This window comes from Epinephelus fuscoguttatus, linkage group LG10 (assembly GCF_011397635.1).
Source record: "Epinephelus fuscoguttatus linkage group LG10, E.fuscoguttatus.final_Chr_v1".
NCBI lineage: Eukaryota > Metazoa > Chordata > Actinopteri > Perciformes > Serranidae > Epinephelus > Epinephelus fuscoguttatus.
In genome coordinates, this window is record NC_064761.1 from 20,127,315 (window position 1) to 20,149,418 (window position 22,104).

The 22,104-nt window shown below is 41.9% G+C and overlaps 1 protein-coding gene across 5 annotated transcripts in view; it reads left to right on the forward strand.

The window, feature by feature from the left end:
* kdm4b (lysine (K)-specific demethylase 4B) overlaps positions 1 to 21,663 on the forward strand; it is a 60,334-nt gene extending 38,671 nt beyond the window's left edge. For 3 of the 5 annotated variants that reach the window (XM_049588725.1, XM_049588724.1, XM_049588726.1), the window contains 14 exons: positions 3,608 to 3,804; positions 3,904 to 4,151; positions 5,000 to 5,250; positions 5,680 to 5,836; positions 7,133 to 7,293; positions 7,561 to 7,756; positions 9,672 to 9,748; positions 10,041 to 10,096; positions 10,483 to 10,591; positions 14,971 to 15,159; positions 15,638 to 15,814; positions 16,354 to 16,473; positions 18,164 to 18,256; positions 19,560 to 21,663. In XM_049588725.1, coding sequence (XP_049444682.1) covers positions 3,608 to 3,804; positions 3,904 to 4,151; positions 5,000 to 5,250; positions 5,680 to 5,836; positions 7,133 to 7,293; positions 7,561 to 7,756; positions 9,672 to 9,748; positions 10,041 to 10,096; positions 10,483 to 10,591; positions 14,971 to 15,159; positions 15,638 to 15,814; positions 16,354 to 16,473; positions 18,164 to 18,256; positions 19,560 to 20,003 — 2,475 coding nt within the window. In that variant the 3' untranslated portion in view covers positions 20,004 to 21,663. The remainder of the gene's footprint in view (positions 1 to 3,607; positions 3,805 to 3,903; positions 4,152 to 4,999; positions 5,251 to 5,679; positions 5,837 to 7,132; positions 7,294 to 7,560; positions 7,757 to 9,671; positions 9,749 to 10,040; positions 10,097 to 10,482; positions 10,592 to 14,970; positions 15,160 to 15,637; positions 15,815 to 16,353; positions 16,474 to 18,163; positions 18,257 to 19,559) is intronic. The other 2 variants (XM_049588728.1, XM_049588727.1) reach the window with 2 other exon arrangements.
* The last annotated feature ends 441 nt before the right edge of the window (positions 21,664 to 22,104 follow it).

Here is a 22,104-nt window from a genome sequence, read left to right on the forward strand (position 1 = left end):
TGTCTTGTTATTAGTACTTGGCACATCCACTGTGTCCAGTGATCCATAGAGAGTCCCCAAGCTCTAGGTTTTCTGTGGCTCCAACAATTTAGCTTCATTAGGAGCCCAAGTATACTTCAGGGCTCATTGACTGCCCGCCTCAAGGCGAGTTTTTGTTTTCCCAGATCTTGTGCATCTCCAAATCTTTTCCCCTCTTCTAATTAAGTTTTTATATGATAATAAAGTGTAACTCATCCTCAAGCCCTTGACGATGGCAACAATCTCCATAACCTCTTAATAGTTTCATAAAAATAAAATGAGGCTATGCTTTTACAAATGAAAATAGCACAATTTGCCAGATACAGTCAGTGCAAGAGCAATGTTTATCTTGTGTTGATTTGCGTTTGTAGTTTCCTGGCATGTTGCTGTTTCCGCTAAAGGTTTCATGATGGTAACAATCAGCTGTAACCGTTCTCCCTTGCCCCCTTCTGCCCTCCCACTTTCCACTCCAACACCCTCCACTTGACATCATATTTTAATGTTTCTGTCTGTCAAGTGGTGTCTAGATGAGATGTAGGCTGGATATTGTTTTGCTGGGGAGGGTGAGCCGCTATGTTTCCAGTAATTGAACATAAGGTTCTCAGTACAGCTCAGGAAATAATAGGGCCAGAATGTAATACAGCAAGCAAGGCACAAAAGAAAATATTTTCATCTCTCTCTCTCTCACCCTCAACCCCCCCTCGGTTTGTTTCATCTTTTGTTTACTTCATTCCCAAACTTCTTTCTGCTGTACCTGCCATTATATTCAGCACTGTGGTTTCATTTTACAGCTCCCACCTTCTCTAGTCAGCAGAATGATTCATTGACCCGTTATGAAGGTTTGCTGAGGCACCTTGAGGTGTGAGTGGTTATAGGCTGCAGCTATCACTCTCATTTACCTCTGAACTATCTGCACAGTGGCACATTTACCATCAGAACAGTGCCACATTTACCAAAGTCTTATTACCTGCCATATTTTACTCACAACCATGTTTTAGCTTGATGTAAATTTACAACCCCATGGGACACCAATTATTGGCCACTTCACTGTGCACTTATGGCCTCACAAAGATGGAGATAGGAGTGTCGTATCATCCAAACCTTTCCATCCCAGTGACTATGTGTCTACATAAGTTGCTCTCATCAGCTGTTTGCTTTAAATGAGACCAGATGAAGCAGTCAAAACTAAGCACATGATGCTGACTCAATGCTAAATTGTGGTGAAAACACCAAGAATACAACCATAGACTGTACAGAAAATGACATGGCAGCTGTTTAAAAGTGATACCCAAGCCTTTCGAGTTTAGGTCAAAAACCCCACCCTCATTCTTGTTAGCGGATGGAACATGGACCAAATTAAAGGATCAAAGTACACGCCAAATAATTTTTTCCTAAAGATGGTTTCTGACATTTTAGGTAGTTCTCATTGCACTGATGTATTTTCTGATGTTTGTTTTTCTCGCGATCAATGACCCTGCTTGTGATTGTTCGGACATGTGTATGGGTTAAACTCAATTCCGCAGAGGTTGATACTGCGCTAGTGTGAGTGGGCAGAAGTTTGCTTCATAGATCAGCCTCTCATTGGGCAGAACGAGCCACCCGCTGAAGTCCCGCCCTACCACCTTCGGTTGTGTAGCAAAGTTTTCAGAGTTTCCTCACAACTTGTTGTGGGTTGTGTCACATCGTCGACAAACGTCCTTTACTAACGGTGTTTGATCTTGCGGGGATGTAGCCATTTTTCTGCCATGGTTCGCGTCCTGTAGGTGATATTTTTGTGGGCGTGTTACACCAAAACCTGTTTCCCCCCGGCAATATTTTTGCAAGCGCACCGTTGCTGTGGCACCGCCAAGAACGATTGTGATTGGTTGAAATAATAATAAGAAATAAAAAAAGCTGGGGCGTTTTTTTCTCTCCAATCTTAAAGTTCTTTTCTTGAGAAAGGTCTGGTGAGCGAGACGAGTACTAAGCAGACTCTGGCTCCAAATATCATCACAAGCACAAGATGGCAGCAAGTGTTTCTGGAATTTTTGTCTTAATTTTTGTACAGTGGAGACACATTGTCCATCTTTAAATACAGTCTATGACTACAACAGCTGCACAACTGTTGTTGTGGTTACAGGAGTTGTCCTAGGCTCAGATTAGCCAACAGTCCAGAATATATTTACTTGTTTTTATTTGCAGTGTTGTTGTCTCTCCACACTGCAGTAATATTACATACAATATTACTAAAAAATAACCATCATTTGTAAAAAGGATTGTTAATCCAGTGCGCTGGCTGCATGAATGTAGCCTTGGTAATGTATCTTCCTCCATACTGCGTCTCTAATTAGGATGAAACCAAGTTTTGTTGGGCGTATCATAATTAATATGCTTTGCACACATTGCATTTCAAATGCAGAATTGGTGCATATAGATCATGTTTACTTCTTACATGCACGGAGTAAAGACACGTTCTTGGCAGAGTGCATAAAAGACTTGCCATACATATGAATTAATGATGTAATAATTGTAAAACATGCAAATTCTTAATGTGATTTTAAGTTCAAGACTCATGTCTCTGTGAAGTGTTATTTCTGCTGCGATGCTGTTCTTAACCATCCTCTTCCACTCTTTATTTTTGTCTATATCAGTTTTTCACAGACGGTTAACAAGGTTAACGGTTTTCAAAGTGTGGTCCTCACTGCTCACTCGTTATTAATCCTGTGATGCTCCAGTAAATCATTGCCTAATAATTTGCGAAACAACCCTTAGTTGATCCCAATGTACTGGTGTCATTATTATTCAAATATTCAATTTGGTACAATTTTCTCTTGTTCTGTGATCCTGTCAAGCGGCATGCAGGGTAAGATAGAGGAAAATAATTTCTTCTCTACTTACCGAGTGTTCACCTCTGTTGGGATCCTGCCGACAGTGCCAAACTTGTTGTGGAAGTTTTCCTCTTAATAAAATGAATAAAAATGAATAAACAGAGAGCATCTGTCTTTTCTGAGTTTTATTGCAATACAGAGTTCACATTTGCAAATGCGGATCTCCCAGTTTGTCAGTCTGGCAAAGATACTGAAAGAAGTTCAGAGGAAGGTACTTGTACAGACAGGTGTGCGTCAATAACATCCCTAGCTCTCCTCTTAGCAGGTGGCTTTTAATAAACACATTGTTTCGTCTCAACATTTACAACCTTATGTGTAGACTGTGTCTTTTGCTGTGTATGTTTACTGGGAACCAAGGGAGGTAGGTTGAATCCAACGACTTGGTTCTGATAGGGTGGTTAAACACTTGCACAGGGGAACAGAGAAATGCTGCTCCTTTGACTCTTTATCAGAATCCTAAGTGGGCAAGTTTAAAAGGTTAAAAATGCCAATACCGTTACCTCCGTTTTTGGATCACCCACTGCAGATTTTGTTAAACAGAAATCTGTGAATAGTAACTACAAGTAGCACCTGCTCCATGTGCAGACAGACGCCTGTGTTCTGCCACTGTAGAGGAGTAGGCGTGTTTGTTTACAGTGGAACATAGACTTTGCTTCATGCCTTACCTGCAGCTATTCTCTGCTCTGAAGTCACCTCTTCCATATCCACTTGTTTTTCTCCAGTGTACCTGTCGTAAAGACATGGTGAAGATCTCCATGGACGTGTTTGTGCGCTGCCTGCAGCCTGACCGCTACGAGCTGTGGAAGCAGGGCAAAGACATCACAGTGCTGGACCACCTCAAGGCCACTGTGCTCAGCAGCCCCGAGCTAGAGCAGTGGAGGGAGCATCGTGTAAACCACCGAGCGAACGTCCTGCGAAGGTAAGTGATAAAACTTTCGCTTCCTCTGCTCTCGAATGGACGCAGTTTATATGTAGTATATGAATTTTGTTATTCATCTGTTTTTGGGCCACACACCAGGGCCATGCAGAAGATGAAACAGGTTCGTCGACTGAAACTGGAGGAGGTGAAGGTGCTGGCGCAGGAAGGCATTGAGCTGAATGCTGCCGAGTACCAGCGTCAGGTGGAGGAGCGCGAGGCCCAGCGGAGGCAGGAGAGAGAGGAGCGTCTAGCCAAAGAGGCCATGATGACCCTGGAGGCCATGGAGCGTGAGGAGCAGGAGGCCGCAGAGGCCGCTGCTAGAGCAGCAGAGAACCCAGCTGTAGAGGGTGAGGATGATATGAGCAGTAAGAGACTGCAATTTGTTTGTGTAAACACATGAAACAGGTAGTTGCTTTATTTTGAATTAGAGGTGTCACCACAGACTTTCTTGAACGTTCTGCAGCTGCAGCATCAAATATGGGTAATTCAACTCAATTTAACACTTGAGATGGAGCCCTACATCATCAAAACTCATCATGTCTCAGCTCAGCCCCCAACCCAGTAATAATCCCAGTACCTTACATTTTCACCCTCCTCTATATTTTGATTAGCAGTCACTACTGTTAAAGGGATTGTTGTGTTAAAATGCTCATGTGCTTGTAGCTGTCAAAACATAACGAAGTACACGCACAAGAGTGACTGTAGAGATATTGTAATGATAGGGGTAATGATAAAAGCCTGGTGACGTATTAGGCTTCTCTCTGTGTCTCTGTGTGTCTGTAAGTGACAATTAGACACCTCCCAGTGTGTCTGTGTAAAAGTATCCAATTTGCATATCAACTGCATGACAACTGTTGCCAGGTGAAGACTGTGAGTGTGTTAAGGCGGGTGAGCAGAGATCGAGGAGGAGAGAGTGTTAGGACACCCAGGAAAAGGGGGAAAGGGAGTGCTGTAGCCCTTGTTCTGACCTTGCTGATAAGCATGCACCGGTTTGTAACGAAGAATGATATTCAAGTATGAGCTGCAGTGAAAGCAATTTTTCATGTTCTCATGTGTGTCTTCCTTGAGTGTACATGGAGGCTCTTGTTTGCAAGCAATAAATAATTCTTTGGAGTATTTAATTGCTTTAAATGTCTGTTTTCCAGGACAGCCATCGCTAGTGGTCTGATTTTTTTTCTTAATTTCTTTGTGTCAGCAGAAGAACCCGAGGCCAAACCGCAGTACCCGACGGAGGATACTGAGAAAAAGAAGCAGAAAAAGCAAAAGAAGATGTCAAATAGCAACAACTCCATCACCGGGTTTGAGGCAGCATTCGAGCAGTTTGCTACATCCGGCATTAAGAATTCAAAGAACGCCACGATCAGTCACCCAGAGGTGGGGAACCCTCTGACTCCGAGACAGAGTGACATCCCAGCAGACATCAAGCTGGATGTGAGTGCCACCGAGGTTAGATTGTTCAGCTTTAAGGCAATTAGATTTGTCCATTGACTTGTAACTAAGTGTCCAGCATGGCATCACATCTTTATTAATCTCAAGCTACAGATGGTGGTATTTACCGCTGATCTGAAAGAGTTTAACCCTTCAATTCAGATTTTTTTTTTCTGCCAGAGTTGCAGGTAAAGCCTGTTCATTTAGCAAAGCAAAAATACACATATTAAATCCACATGAATATCTTTCATTGATGATTAATGTGATATTGCATAACAAATTAGCCTACATGTAGAAAAAAATGTATAACACATTTATATGACAAAAAATTTACAAAACAACTTTTAATATATTGAAAGAATTTATTTATTTGCTGCTGCATATAGAAATGTTAAAAACACTTCATAATAAAATAAGACAATATGAAACGATCTTGTGTTTCATCAGGCATGCTACTCCAAGGTGAAGATGCCAAAAGAGGTGAAGATACCAAAAGAGGTGAAGAAGCCAAAGGAGGTGAAAAAGAGCCGCCGTCACCCCCTCAGCAAGCCGCCCATGCGCTCCCCTCTGTCCATCCTCAAGCAAGACCCCACCAGCGACAAAGGTGCGTGGCTTTGTGTCTGTCATTGCACACTTTTCTAACCTCGAGTGTATTTTATTGTGAATGATGTACTCTTTGTAGAAGTCCTCTGTTAAATGGGTGTCACGCTTCTTTAATGAGTTGCAAAACCACTTAAAAGAATTTTAACTCTGAAAGTCAGTTGAGAAATACACTGTGAGGTGCTGTTTGATTTCTCCTTGAGATGAATAAAAGTATGGTAGAACAAGTGAATTTTAGCAGAATAATAGTTGCCATGAAAACAGGTACATTTAAAGATGGAGATTATTCACGCAGATTTATCAAAAACATGACTTGCAAGAAACCTTTGTCAGTTGACCCCTGAACTGACCATTATTCAACTCTCGCCCAGGGCTGAACTGGCCATCTGGCATACCGGGCACTTTCTCTGTGGGCTGAGGAGGCTTTTGGGCCGACACGACAGTCCTCTTTTTGTTGTTTTTTTGTCTGGGCCAAAATGCCAGGGTGATTTTTTTTTTTTTTTGTCCCAGCACTGTTATCGCCATCCTTCTTTTTCCCTCTGTCCCCCTCATTATTCATCCCACTCATTGTCCTCTCCATCACGCTACTTAAAATGAAGAAGACACCATTTTTGTTTTGATTATTGATCCGGGGAAAGAAAAACAAACAGGACTAAAGCTCCCTGTGGGGATAATGAAATCAAGACCGCAAGGCCTCTTTTCCCTCCCCTCCCTTCCTGTCTTTTTTCTTTTCATTTTCTGACTGACACTTATTGATCCAGGGATCATGACTTCCAATTACCTGCTTTCAAAGTCACTTTAAGTCGGCAGCAGGGCACCTGACTCGGGGCTTGTCCTTCAGAAGGGTGGATGGGAAACAAGGAGAAAGAGAGAGCTGGTCGAGGAAGAAAAGAGAGAGTTAAATGGCGAGCTTGTGAGGAGTTCTTCCTGCCTTCTGTCCAGGTTTAACAAACGGTCTGGATCAGTAGCTTCAGGGGCTTCACTGCGAAATTGATTCCAGGCCCACAACAGCGAGTTGTTGATGCCTGTGCTATTTGTGTTCATCAGCCAATTATATCAGTAGTGGTGTTGTTATTGTCTGGAACAGAAAGTGCTATTTGTGTCTCTTGGCAAGGGCTCCCTTCTTAAAAAACATCCTTGTGCTTTTCCAAAAATGCTTCACATGCATTCCAGACAAAAATAAAATCATCACCAATAATGAATCTTCCAACATCTCTTCAGTGTATGCAACTTACTTCTGGTTGTAGATGTCTACTTGTGGAGCAGCACACCTTTAATGCATTTTATTTTTAACCCACAGAGCTGTCATCTCCCATGCCGCTGGACAGCGACATGAAGAAGCAGGAGCACCTGTGGCAGAATCACTCGCCCAACTTCCTGGCGGAGAAGGCCTTTAATGCTGCAGTGGCAGCACTCCAACCACACTGCGCGATCTGTTCACTCTTCTGTCCCTATACAAAGGTACAGACACACTGCAGCAGAGGCACACGTGTCAGTGAAGGAGTAAAGGCAGTGATAGTCGTAGCTGCTCCAAAAATCAGTAGTTCAGTAGCAGTAGTTTAGATGTAGCTGTAGTAGTGGGAGGACTGTGACAGTATAGGTAACTCTCACAGCTACATATTACAACAATTGTGAACCATAAAAGCAAAGAAATTTTGATCCTCACTTCATCCCAGCCATAGATACGACCCACTAACGGTGCCATCTTCTCTCCTCTGGCCTCTCCAGGCACACAAAGATGTTATTCTTGCAAAGGACAACCAGCGCACCTCCCTTCCCCGTCTGACTCGTCCCCTGGTCCCAGAGATGTGTTTCAGCATTGGTGCAGGCAACACCGAGCCTCCGCCCACCAACTATCACATCGGAGAGGACGGAACCAGTCCTCTGCTCTGCTGTTCATCTTGCCACATGCAGGTTCATGCCAGTAAGTATAAAACCTTCACTCCCGTAAGAAAAGGATGCTAGCTGTGTTTGAGGAACACTGGAACCAAATGTAGTTTGTTCAGCCTGGTTTGCAGTGGAGTAATAACTCCTGGGGACAGCTGTACCAGTTAAAAGGGCTTTTCCCTGCAAATCTAAATTTTTTTTCAGATGAGCAGTAAAAAAAAAAAAAAATCTGAGCACAACAGATACGCTCTTAATGAAAAGTCAACACTCTTGCAGCTGCAGGAAGCTTTCCAGCAAAGAGAATTTGATTACAGCTTTTACACTGGAGCAGCTCCAGGAAGTGCGAGTACAGTCACTGAGAGCAGCCTCAGGTTTACCAAGGTTTTAAAGGATGTCAGAAGTTGGTCTTGACATTTTATTTATGCCAGTTATTTTTTTTTATATAATTATAATTAAATTATTTTTTAAATCTAAGCTATTAAGGGCAGGCTGCAGCTGCAAACATACAATAAAAACAAACAATTGTAAGGCTTAACTATGTAGTTAACATTGCAAGATGCACATACATAAGCAGGCAGTGTATCTAATGTCTTTTGCTTAACAATGGATGAAGTGGATTTAAAAAAAGAGGATTGATATTTCCTTTCTGTTTATTGTTGTGGAAAAGTTCTGTTTGATTCAGTTCAACTGGGAGACTCTCAGCTGTGGGCACACTGCAGTGTTTGATTTATAGCACTCTTGGTCTCAGCCAGCTACAAGCCCATACATGGACTGACAAGCTGTACCGACAGAATCTACTGGGCGTTTTGCTACTCCTCTTCACTTTCTTTTATCCCTAGACCCTTGAGAATAGTGTTGGAAAAATAGGAAGCACAGAACTGGTCAATCCCCCTGTTGCCACGCTCAGCGAGGCTTCCTAGCTTAACTCTCCTTGACTCGGGTTAAACTAGCTAAGAGGCTGTTCATGCAACGCAAAGGCCTCTCTGAAGGCAGCACACCATGAACGTCCCCAGCTCTTATTTACTCTGCTTTCCACACTTAACAATTTTTCACAGAGGAAGTCGACTTTTAAGGGAATATGGTTTCTGTCAAAGCAAAGTGGGAGAGGATGGGCAGCTTGTTAACTCTGTGTATGAGTGAATGAGCTCTGTGCGAGTTGGTTCTACTTCCAGTTGTCAAGTGTTAGCGTCCGTTATCTAGACTAAACAAAAAAAACGAAACATGTTTTTAAAAATATATATCTATTAATTTAGTGGCAAATGTTAAAAAATAGTTATATATCATATATATAATATTAGAGCAATGCTTTTTTAAATGTCAGCACATGTGGATGTGTTGTGTCAGGCAGCACATACAGTTGGATAAATTACAGCATGGACATGTACTCAGTCAGTAACACACACACACACACACACACACACACACACACCAACTCTCCTGGGTTCTTATTATCCCTAAAGCTGGAGTGCACCTTCAAAAAGGCCAGTTCATTAGTCATCCAGGGATAAGCTGAACTCAGCTGGGGAAGCAGCGCTGCTATTGATAAGAGGACATGAAGCAGAAAGAACTCCTGTCAGAAACCCCCAGCTCTGCGCTCTATTTCTTTGCTCTTCATTGTTTTGAAGTGGACATTCAACTAAAAATCATTCAGACCTGTCTAGGTGTGACATGAACGTACAAGCCTTTTGGTCCAGAAGCTCAAATTGGAGATGGTGACGAGGAGTTACATAGAAAACGGTTAACGAGCAGGTTTGGTGTCAAGCGCGTAGCAATTATAAAAATTTAGAAGCACTCACTAGATATTGAGTTAATGCAAGAGCTTGACTCCAGTTGCCATGGAGCCCGGTCTTACCTAAAATAAATGCACTTCATCTAAAAGGTGCTTTGGAAACATTAAATGTTAAATGTTATAGGAAAGATATGTGAAGCCATAAATCTCTCCTCTCTTATAGGTTGTTACGGTATAAAGCCAGATGCTGTGAGGGATTCCTGGATGTGCTCCAGGTGTGCAGCAGGAGCCTGGATAGTGGTGAGTAGCAGCAATAATTTATGCAAAAAAACAATGACACACGTCTAAAAGAACAGTTTGATCTTCTCCAGGAGTATTAGTATCAGAATTGGACAAGAATCTGAAGATATAGGTTTCTCAGAATTAAAATCTGCTGTCATAAAGATTAGTTCATCATGTTCACCAGCACCTATGACAAAAGACAAACCAAGGTATTGTTCAGGAAAAGACTGAATTGGCCGCGATCTAAGAGCACAGAAGATCTATGTGACCGTGTCTTCTGTCTTGTGCTCATTTGCATTCTGTTTTTCAGGAGTGTTGTCTCTGTAACTTGCGGGGAGGAGCTTTGAAGATCACCACAGACAACAGGTTAGCTGCATAAGCTTTGGTATTCTTGTTGCAGTTGTTTTTTGCATGTGCAAAAACACTCACAATAACAAAAGTATTATTTAAATTTCAGTGGCTGTCCATTTCCAGAAGATGTCTCTGATATAGTTCGAGTTATCCTTAAATTATTCCATACGTAGGACACGATTGTAAAATATGATATCCACAAATTTTCTAACAAATCTACCTCTGCAGTCTGTTTTTGGAACAGACTTTGTAAATCAAGCACAGAAAATACAGAATGCAGAGTTGACAATATTTGACCACCACATTCAGTGAAGTTCTCTGCCTTGTATTTCTAGCAGTGCAGCTTCTGTGGGATCTTCAAAAGCCTGAAGTTTTTATGGTCTCTCTTTCTTTCTGTAAAGGTGGGTCCACGTCATCTGTGCCATCGCTGTGGCCGAAGCTCGCTTCGTCAACGCCATGGAGAGGGAGCCAGTGGACGTCACTGCCGTTCCAGATACACGCAAGAATCTGGTAAGTTCAGACAGTGACAAAGTATATTAGTCTCTCTCATTGTGTGGTGTGATGTGACAGCATTTAATCCCAGTCACAATCTTCCTCCTAGGTGAGCAGCAGTTGTCTTTACTTGATTAATATAAGTTTAATACAACACAAATCTGATATCATGCTTGTATGCATGGACACAGGCCTCCCAAAAACTTAAGTACCATCACATTCCCCTGGCTTTATACATCATACAGAATCAAGTATAATCGTGCCACCAGGGAGGAGGCAAAACAATGTTGTGTAACTCTTCGTCCAGACTATTGACCACATAAATCAATAACATCATCAAGGTCTTCATCTTTTCTCAATCTCCAGATACCCAGAGCCTCCCCACGTAAAGCATACTAAGTGAAAACGACTCTTTGGCCTCTCAAAATATCAGACTGTGGAAACATTGCACAAATCACGCATACAATGCAGTCATCCTTCATGCCTAAGAAATTTCTACCACACTGACTTACTCACTGCAGAAGTTTCATTTCTGTTGTCTTGTCTCAGCTTTATGGAATTCTCTCTTTCTCTCACTCATACGGTCCTTTCCCGCATTTAAGCGAATTCCTGTCTTTTCTGCTCACTGCCTCTGTATCTGTCACTCTCTCCGTTACCCTCCCTCCCTCCCACGGTTGATGGATAGATTGTGTTTTTGGGAGCCGTGGAGAACATGGGGTAAAACATATGTGCTGAGGGGAATGGCTGAATAATCAGCTGTCATTTCTCACTGCGCCAAATGAACTGCATCGATCCCGTGGGCAGGAGGCAATTTCCCCATTGCTGCCGCGCCTTTGAACACAACCCGTCCCCTCCCTTTCTTCTTTTTCTGCACCCCTCCCTCCCAGTCTCTGCTCTTTCACCATTCACATGATCCCACTTCACAGGCACCGGCAGTGCTTGCTGGTGCATTATCACAAATCTACAAATAATGTCACCCCTCCCTTCTCTCTGAATAATCTATCAAAGACAATCTGGGTGACATTTGCATCCGAGTGCTGTCAAAGCAGGTTTCCTCCCGTCTCTTCTTAAAAGGCCATGAGAAGAAGCTCTGCGGTCTAATGATTCGGATGACTGGGCTGATCAAATGTGAATACGCACCCTTGGAAACCAGTTAATATTGCACCGTGTTCAGCAATCTGTGTTTTCCCTCCATCTTTGAACATTTAGTTTTCATGGACAGTGAGATTTCACACCGGCTGCTTTTGTCTCAGTTGTTTCAGAATTCCTCAGCCACAGTAACACTGTGCATTCCTCAAAAATGTACCTTCCCCAAAGGTAGTGTTGCATCTTGCGCCTGGAGGCACTGCGATTTCTGTTCTTGCAAGAAAACAGCCTCAAGCTTGGAAAAGCAAGCCGCTTAAATAAATCATCATACAATCTTTAAAACTGTTTTCCACCAACCATATTAGGTCCATTCTCCTGTCACATACAGCAACACACAAGCCAACACACTGACAATGATTTTATCAGTTTTCATAATGGCTATTGCTCTAATTATGGAGTTTGTTTTTTGGTATTGATGCTACCAGGGGACAGGGCCAAAATCAGACATTTTAAAATTCTACTGATGGAAATGTATGAAAAAAGCTGACAGTAAATGAGGTCGTTGTTGGTTTGCTATGCCCTCACAGCAAGAGGGTTCAAGGTTTGAAACTGCTGGTCAGCTGTGGTCCTTCTATGTGGAGTTTGTTTGTCTTTGGGTACTCCAGCTTCCTCCCACAGTCCAAAGACGTGCAGGTTAATTGGTGACTTTAAATTGCTCGTAGGTATAATTGTGAGCGTGAATGGTTGTCTGTCTCTATGTGTCAGCCCTGTGATAGTCTGGCGACCTGTCCATGGTGTATTCCACCTCTTGCCCAATGCCACCTGGGATAGGCTTTAGCCTCCCTGCAACCCATAAGAGGATAAGGGACATACAGCTAATGTGTCTCACAGCTAGACTTTCCCATGCTGCTCTTGGTGTCATGTCACTGCCTGCCTGTGTTTTCAGGAGTGGAAAAGTATCCCAGCCGGTGAAAACTATAAAACCATACCAGCCTGTGAAGTATCACACAGCACAGCCCCCGTTAAGAGCTGTTTTTCCTACACCACTACAAAAATGAAGTATTGACACTTTAATAAAGAATTTTTATTTTTTATTGATTGGCCATGCACTGTGCTACAGCTGCTCGCTGTGTGATTTGTCAAAAGGAGGAGGACGGAGAAGGAAGGATAAGAGGGAAAGAGAGGGAGTGTTGAGACACAGAGTGGCGATGATAGATAATCACAATAAAACAAGTACACAGAGAGATTCCAGTCACATAAGATGAGGCAGCTGAGGCATCTGTTAAAGCTGGTTGGAGTAAAAGGTCGAGTCTGTGTGTTCGACCAAAGTATGTTGTAATGAGTTAAACATATACAGTATAATTCCACTTTCCTTCTACCCATTTTATTTCCTGGCAGGTGATTTCTTTATAGATAATTGTTTTCATTAGGATTTTGAAAGGAGATAATATTTCTGAAACACACCCACCCTGGTGTATCGAGAAGATAACTCAGTTTGACAGGCTGGTTTCTTCACATGCTGCCCTTCTCTTTCCCTGTCCCTTGTTCTCTCTGTTACAGCCAAATTGAGGAACAAGTACAGGATGGGGAAAGAAAGCAGAGACAAAGGGGGGTAAACATGGAGGGTTGAAGGCTTTGAATTAAATTGAAAATGAAGAATGAATGTTGTGGGGTTGCGTGTGCAGGGTGGCACATGTCAAAGTGTCTCAGTGGAAAGCAGTCCAGGTTCCCGGCCAAAGGCGAAGATTTGGTTGGCTGGTGGTAATTTCACACTCAGGATGTGGGGATGGAATGAAGGGATTTGAAAAGGAAAGTGCTTCAAGGGGGGAATAGCAAATTCCTTGTATGATTTTGCAAGAGTAGGAGTTGAGCAAGTGATGCAAGACACCAAAAAAGGATGCAGTGAAGAAAAAAAAATGTTTTGAATGTCATAGTGACGGTTCAGGCGGTTATTAACAAGTTGTTCTTAAAGAAAGTGATGACATTTTTCTGTGGAGGCTGGAAGAGAATCTCACCACGCTATTGACACTGATGACTGCACAAGCATGCCTTGCGCTACGCTGAAAACATCCATTATATTTTTAATGAGTAGAAACCTGTTAGAGTACCAGACAGAATCAAAGATGTAAGAGAGGAGAAAATGGTTACGCAGTTGATTCCTCCGCCGTCACTGTTTCACGAGATGCCCCACAATTCCTGCAATTTGAGTACTTGCTGGAGTGAAAGATTGAAATGGTTTTTGTGGATAAATTATACAGAGGTCAGGTACTAACTTTCTTTATAAAGAATATTCATTGTCAATTTGATGCTGATTGTGTGCAGACTTCTGACAATTCATCATCGCTTTAACTTTTTTAAGCTTCTCGTGGTTCTTATGAATATTAGAACAGCCTCAGTAGGACTTGTTATTCTTGTCACAAAAGCCCCAACATGATCTCCACCTTAGCAGCAGCAAATTCACCCAAACACAAGACTGAAATGTGTGCTTTGGAGGAGGATCTGTAATTGTGAACACCAGTGTTAACCCATCTACCAGTACCTTTGTGTTTTTCCTTTGGCACAGGCTAAACGTTTACATTCATTCATTAAAAGAAACCGGACGTTGCTTATAATGTGCAACAGTGTGAACAGTAACACAAGTATAACACTCGTGTGATCCTTCAATGTCTATGAAAGACTGCACTTGTAAAAATAAGTGAAGAATTAGTCTCCGACCTGAATCACGAAATTGAGCATAGCGTTAGTTCAGGCAGGACACAATGTCAAGCTCAGCTCACATCCCAGCTACATCAGTTGATCTCAAACAGCCCAGCAAACTGACGGAGCAGCTGTTTGATTGGAGGGAGTCAGCTGATAGATCACATGATTTCTTTCTTTGCAACCAATGGACGAAACTCATTCAGGACACCCTATTTAAACTGCTCTGGCCTGCCTACTGTTGCTGCTTCCTCTATAAGCCACTTTGCAACCCGCCTCCACCCCAGCTCCTCCTTTTCATGTTGTGTCTGATTTAGTGTTATTTCTATGTGTCATTGATGCTGCTGTTCTGTTCCTGGGAGTCCTTGCTGCTGCTCTCTCTGCCTTAGGCCTTCCATGTAGGCACATGGAAGGGCAGAGAGGTTTGCTCTCTCGACCTTATGCTTTCCATGTAGGCGTGTAGAAGAGACTTTCTGCGTAGGCCCAAGGAAAGGCAGAGAGGCCCCAGAACAGAGCCATACTGCCAAATATTAAACTGCAAATGGAGATAAAGTTTTCTTTGACTAAAGCGTTCCTGACTGAACTCAAGTATTTGGTTTCTGTTTTTATTGTAGAAGTGTGTGTTCTGCCATGGCAAGACTGCCAATCAGAACCGTGGCGCCTGCATCCAGTGCTCATACGAGAACTGTGCCACCTCCTTTCACGTCACCTGCGCCCAAATTGCCGGAGTAGCCATGACGCCTGCAGACTGGCCCTACGTGGTGTCCGTCACCTGCCACAAGCATAAAAGGGTACCTCAGAAGGTAAGTGCAAAGAGTCAGCTGAAATAATCAGCTAACATAACAAAAAGTAAAGTAGAGAGTGACTGGTTTGACTCGATACACCATTCTTGAACTTTGTGATAGTAAAGATGGATAACAGGCATCTGACCATAGAAAACAATTACTCAGGAACCACACAAAGTACATAAAGAGCATGATTTTAATGTATTTCAGAGCCCCTCCCCACACGAACATGTATTGCTTTACGACTAAAATCCTATTAGCATCACTCTTGTTTTATGTTAATGCAAGCTTGTCTCTCTTCTTATTCAGGTTTTAGTCATTTGGGGTTTCCACACTGACTTCCAATGAATGAAAAGTTAACCTTTTAGTTTTTCTCTCAAGAGAGACGACTTTCTGTACGACTGCTGATTGCAATATTTGCTGGATGAGCACACACAAAGTGTTGTGAGATTTGATCCTGTCTTAACCTCAAATTATCTGTTTTGTCTCCCTCCAGCCTCGGACAGCCCCCAAAGGCCCGCAGCCTCTGATTCTGGGCCAGAGGGTGATTGGTCGCAACAGTGATGGCTGGTACTACCACTGCACCATCATTGGCATGGCAACGCAGACGTTCTACGAAGTCAACTTTGATGACGGCTCATACTGTGACAACCTGCACCCAGAAAACATACTTGTGAGTGCTTTTACAGCTCAGATACCCACCTGTGTACAATTTATAGAGATACCTCGAACAAAGTTAAAGCCACAAGGAAATATCCTAGCAACTGTGACATTTTTACATAACTGTAATAATTAAATCCTCAGAGGATTAAGTTGAACTGAAAAATAATATGCAAGAGGAGTCCGAGGAGTCTAATATTGTAAAATAACAAAACTTAAAAGCAGTTCCAATCGTGTAAAGGTGAAAGGTCTTCCAACTTAATTGAACAACTGGGAAAAGCCTGCCATCACATCTTTTTTACTCAAACTTCTTTATTCTGCATGTTGAATCTGTCTGTGCGCTGCCTCAGGACAAGCTCTTCTAATACTCTTTGTAAATCAGGGGTTCATCAGCGTTTTCAAAGACAAGTGTTTCGTAAAATGACGCACGCAGATCTCTCAATTGTCATTTTCTGCCATTCTCCTCTCCGTCTCCTTCATATACTCTGTTATTCTTCATCTTCTTCCTCTTTGTCTACATCCTGTTTCTCTTCCTCCCTCCTCCTCATTCAGAGTCATGATTGCCTACATACCGGTCCTCCTGAGGTGGGGGAGTTGATTGTGGTCAGTACGCCCGAGGGACAGGTCGTCAACGCTTCGTTTGTCAGACAGCACACCCACAAGTTCTACCAGGTGAGGAAAAGCACAGCTACTAGATATTAGTGTCACTCACTTACAGTCAAACCTGCTTAAAATGTGTGGTCAAAACTCCACAGTCAACAAGATCAGAACTAGAACTAGAAAATCAGATCTGTGGCTGGAAAATCACCACTTCATTGGAAAAAATCTCAGTATAGATTTATGAATCACATAATTAATAGGCAAATGTAAAAGGAATAAAAAACAATCACATTCCTGAAAACCTGTTTTTCAAAGGTCTTAAAGCAGTGTTTCCAATTCCCAGCTGCAGAGTGTGTAAATGTATTAACTTTCCACTTTAAAAATCATCTCTAAATACATTTCTACTAAGACGGGGTACAGAAAAACCTATTAGGCGAGTACCCTGTGAGCAGCAGCATCAAGTACATACTTTATCTGATGCTCTTCTGCAGAGCGACCTGAAGTTATTGAACCTGTGAACTTTTGGTAACAGGCTGCTCTGAATAGCTCCTCTGCCACCCTCTGGTTTGGTTTCCCCAATCTGGTATTTATCAATGTGTGAAAAGCTTGGCTGCCCTTATAGATTATAGCTGAGCATTTTGATACAGTGTGGCATTAAAACATAAAGTGGAGGGATTTAGCATCACTGGTGCAAGGTGGGGAATTTATGGAGCAAATATGCAGAGTGTTTACAAAGTGGAAAACGCAGAATTGAAAAAGATGATTCTGGGACTGGCGTCTGGGGAGGCCATCTTGAAAGTCACTTACATACATAGATGCAGGAATGCATTAGCAGATGAGCTGAAGTGAGGTTGTTTATCCTGTATGCGTGACCATGGTTTTGTGTGCACGTTTGGAAGTGTTTTTACTGACACGTGCACACACACAGAGCAGGGGTAGTCTTTATGGAGGCTGCGTCATATCCCAAACATCAGCTGCTGAACCCTGTCTGGCTCATGCAGTCTCTGTGTGTAGAAACATCAGTTAAGTATTTAAATGTGTAAAATACTGCACCAGTTTTCTAGAGTTTTTTTTTCCATTAAGTATACAGGTGAGCTTACAAGGACACTTTTATTCAGTTTCTCAGTCTTGCTTCCCCAGATGGCATATCTGTTATGCACCACACACTTACTTCTTGTGTCTGGTTTTCCAGTGAGTTCCTCTTCAGAAAGTAAATCAGTGTCACATCTTCCCCCGCTCTCCTCATGTCCCCGTGTAGCCCGCTGGCTGCAGCACTGAGAGTCCTGTTAGAGACGAGGAGAGCTGTTGTAACGAATTAAAAACAAGCCTCTAGCCGGTCACCGTGTCAGAGCTACAACCCTGACCTTGTCTTTTTTTTCCCCCCTTAACGTTGATGAGATGCTCTCGTCCAGTCAGTGATCAGCTTCAGGGTTCAATGCGACGGTCAAGGACATTTTGGTGGTTGTTGATTGAACCTTTTTTTGTGGTTGAGATCCCATCTGTAACTTTCTGGGTAGAAAGTTGTACTTTTGCTCACTAAGCCACCCGGCTACTCTTTTCTTCACTACCCACGGATGTCTTCCTCTGCGATGTGAACAATAGTTTCCTGCTGATGAAGCATTTAGTAATTGTTACTGGTTGAGTTTATTGAGACAGTATGTTTTTACTCTCTTGCACGTGTGTCCAGCTGTGCTCTTTACTCACTGGAGAAAAAACAGTTGGAAATGTTTGTTTCTCAGTGTTTCATCATATCTTCCCCCAGGTTGAGTTTCTGGATCAGAGTCAGCTGATACTAAAACACTCAGAGATCCATCAGCTGGACCTGGAACTGCCCAAGAGAGTCCGAGCCAGACTGGTGAGTATTGCTCTCTACTGTGCTCACACACCACACACAGGGCACTCTGTCTTATTTTTATTAAGAGGAAGACACTTCAGTTTGGCAGATATTTGGATCGGATGACACATTAGATTTCAGAATTATTTGCAGAATCAAATGATAAGAAAGGGCGGCCCCAACAGTAGCTTGTATTGTTCAGTAAAAGGACACGAAAGTAGTTGCAGATAAAGCAACTATTTATTCAAGCAAACAGCCAACGCTTTGCAGCCCACAGAGGATAAAGGCTTGTTTGTGGGCCAAAATGTGTAGGTTGTTAGTTTTAATAAATATCTGTTGTATCTGGTAAGAAAAGTGTGCAGATACACTAAAATGCCAACAAAGCTTTCCATGAATATTTGTCTTGGAGGTAGGCTGAGGTGACTTTTTAAATCCTAATCAATTGTGAAGACACTGCACACAGCAGATTTCACTTATTAAATAAAGTAATGATAATGATAAAAACACACTGGGAAGTTCTTGCGATTCCCAAATAATATTTTTTCCAGCTTAAGTATTATGGCTGTGTCTGAAATCACTTTGTCACTCACTACTACATATATCATGGACACTTAATAGTGAACAGTAAATTGAGATTTTGGACACTAAAAATCATTTTTGCATTTTCACTGACAGATGTAGAGATGTACAACCTTAATTTTGTCATCTGTAAAATCTAGAGCACTGCATTGTGGGATTGCAAGCAGAAAGTAATGTACTACTTGTGTAACTAGTGCACTGCTCCTCCCATGGACACCAGGGGTTTTACAATACATGTATTCGCAGTGAACTGTTCAGTACGAGGCTCTCAGTTCAGTACTCACACACACACATACACCGTTCACACACAGTGGGTGAATGAATACTGATGCTAAGCGCTCTAATGTCAGTAATAGCATCGTCTTTAAACAGTAAGGAAGAGGTTATGTTATAAATGACTCCAGTGTGTCCTTGAGCTGGCTTTTCGGCTCACCCAAAATGTCCAGAACCCCTTACCTCCTTCTTAAGTGTTGCCCAAGGGACTGATAACAATATCTGCTCTGCAGATCTGAGAGTGCAAGCAGTAGTGTAGGGGTAAGAAGGTCATTCATGTACAATGGGGCAAGGCCACTCAATGATCTGAATACAAAAAAATTAAAATCAATTCTAAACACCACAGGTAACCAGTGTAGTGTACTACACAAAATGAATAGATTAAACAAGAATTGCATTTTCAAGACACAGTTAGAAACTCCTGACAATCCTCATGTGTACTCTGCCTAAGTCTGTACTTGTCTGTTTTCAGGCCATACCTGTCCCACAGGAAGAGGTTTCCTCAGCAGATGAAGCTCAAGCAGCCAAACGTCGCTGTCTGCCCTCAGGCTCAGCCGCACCTGCTGAAACCCCCATGGAGACAACTGACACAGCTGCCTGCCCCCTAACTACAGCCCCGGTAGCAGCACCAGCAGCTGAACATCACAGTATTAGTACACTGCCGACCTCACAACCCCTATCCCAGTCCACTACGACCCCACTCGATGCCCCTGCCCCAACCAATGGTATTAAGATGGAGGCCGAGAGCCCGATGGACACGAGCGTCGCCCTCACTGACGCTCTAACAGAGTCAACCCTGGCCTCGGACCCCACGCCTACTCCGCAGACCCCTTTTTCAGTCGACGTTTCCTACATGGAGACCCTCCTCAATTCACATTTCCCTCAGGACAATAGCCCCAACGCAGCCCTGTATTAAAAACCAACTCCACTATATTATTACTTGGCCAATGGAGGCTGAGCCAATAGGAAGTAAGCTAATGGAGGTGGATTCTACTGTGCTGTGTTAATGGACAAAAACATTTCCTCCACCAGCTCTGAGAGCTCACTGCGGAGCAGGAAAAGACACACAAGCACTCTTTTAATGCATGTTACTTTTTCTATTTTTGAGTTAATGTATTTGCTGTGGTGCTTTGGCTTGCTCTGAAGCAGCAGCTAAGGAAGGCTTTTTTATTTTTAACATTATTATTATTTGTTGTTTTTTTAGACCTTTTGGGGTTTTTCTGTTTTTGGTCAGCTGCTGTGCTTTCCTCCTCCATCTTAATATGAATACATCTCTGGGTGGTATCAACTCCATACCTCGTTGCATTAATTAAATAACAGCACACTCCCATTATCTTTTGTACAGGAAGCTAATTACTATGACAGCCTCTCAGCATTGAGGCCCCAGATGGACTTCACCTCTTTTTTTCCCCTTTTTTCTAATTCAGATAACCAGCAACAAAATATCTATTTTTCAATCCAGCCACTTGTGGCTTTGAAACTGTTTGGTGGAACTGAAGTGTCACATTATCCATCTACAGGATATTTTCCGTAAGGTGTTTTATTGTTGAACTGCAAGAGGTGAACGGGGCAAATGGGGTTAAAAAAAAAAATGTATCGTAGGGGGAACTCAGTATTTAAATGTGGTAGTCATATATTGAAAGAATTATTTGTAATAGAAGAAACATGTTGAATGCAAACAATAGTAGATTTGTCTGCAGGATGCATTGAATTTTTGTGAAGATGTGTCACGGTAGTTAACTGATGAGATGTATTGTCATTATAATTCAAACTGTCATTTGGCAGCTCCACTTTTCACACCCAAAACTATCTCAGGGTTCCTACATGTGGAAAATAAATTTCATTTTAACATCCAAGTCTTCACACAGTTATGAGAGTACAGAACAGCCAGGCAGATATTCCTCAGTCATAATTGGCACTTGAATGCTTACATTGTCATATTTGCTCCTGTCAACAGTTTGTCCACTATGATGAGTGATACATTTATTTACTGTCACCATTCTCCTATTATCACATGAACTGGCCAAATCATGAGGTCAGAGTCTGGAAAATGTCTGCTATTTGGAAAAAGTCAATTATGTATATGTAGGAACCCTAAAATCTGGAAATATTTTGTACCATTCTTGGTTTAAATTGTATGTATAAGTCAATATTGTATATTATTAATGTCTGTTTTTTCTATGACTGTATCCTTTCTATGTTCATTTTCAATTGAATTCACAAACTTGGCTGATCTAAAACAATAACTTTATTTTTGACAGATTTTCACAGGTGTATTGCTCAGTTTGTACTAGTACTTGTACATCTTTCTTTTTCCGGATATGGCAATTTTTGCTTCAGAGGTGCTACAGAGACATTAAACTACTGATGAACTGAGTTTCTCAACACTGTCACCATGTACATACCGCAGGCCTTGTGTATTGTGAATCAAATTTGTAAATGTCCCACATATACCTTTCTTTTCCATTTTTTCTGTCACCACAACTGAAATGTTGGGACACAAACGTGTTCCTGTATCCAAATGCTATCCATCAAAAAAAATCTTATTTCATAGGGATTAAAGTGGGTTGCTAGTCGCCAGCTCCTCTGTGTTGTGTCTGTTCAGTAGCCAAGAAATTCAAAAAGTAGTTTCATGGTCAAAATAATTGAACTAATGATAAAGAAAAAGTCTCTTCAGTATGTAGTAATATAAAAAAGCATATGTCATTAACAAAGACATAGTATAGTATGGCATGAAAAATGTAGTAAAGTCATGGTATAATATGACATGAAAAATGTAGTGGAAAAAGACATAGTAGAGTATGGCATCGAAAATGTCATCAAAACATCATAATATAGTATGGCATAAAAAATGTAGTGAAAAAGTCATAGTATAATATGGCAAGAAAAACATCAAAAAGTCATAGTATAGTATATCGTGAAAGATATCTTCAAAAATTCATAGTATGGTATGGCATGAAAAAAATAACATCAAAAAGTCATAGCATAGTATGGCATGAAAAACATCATCAAAAAGT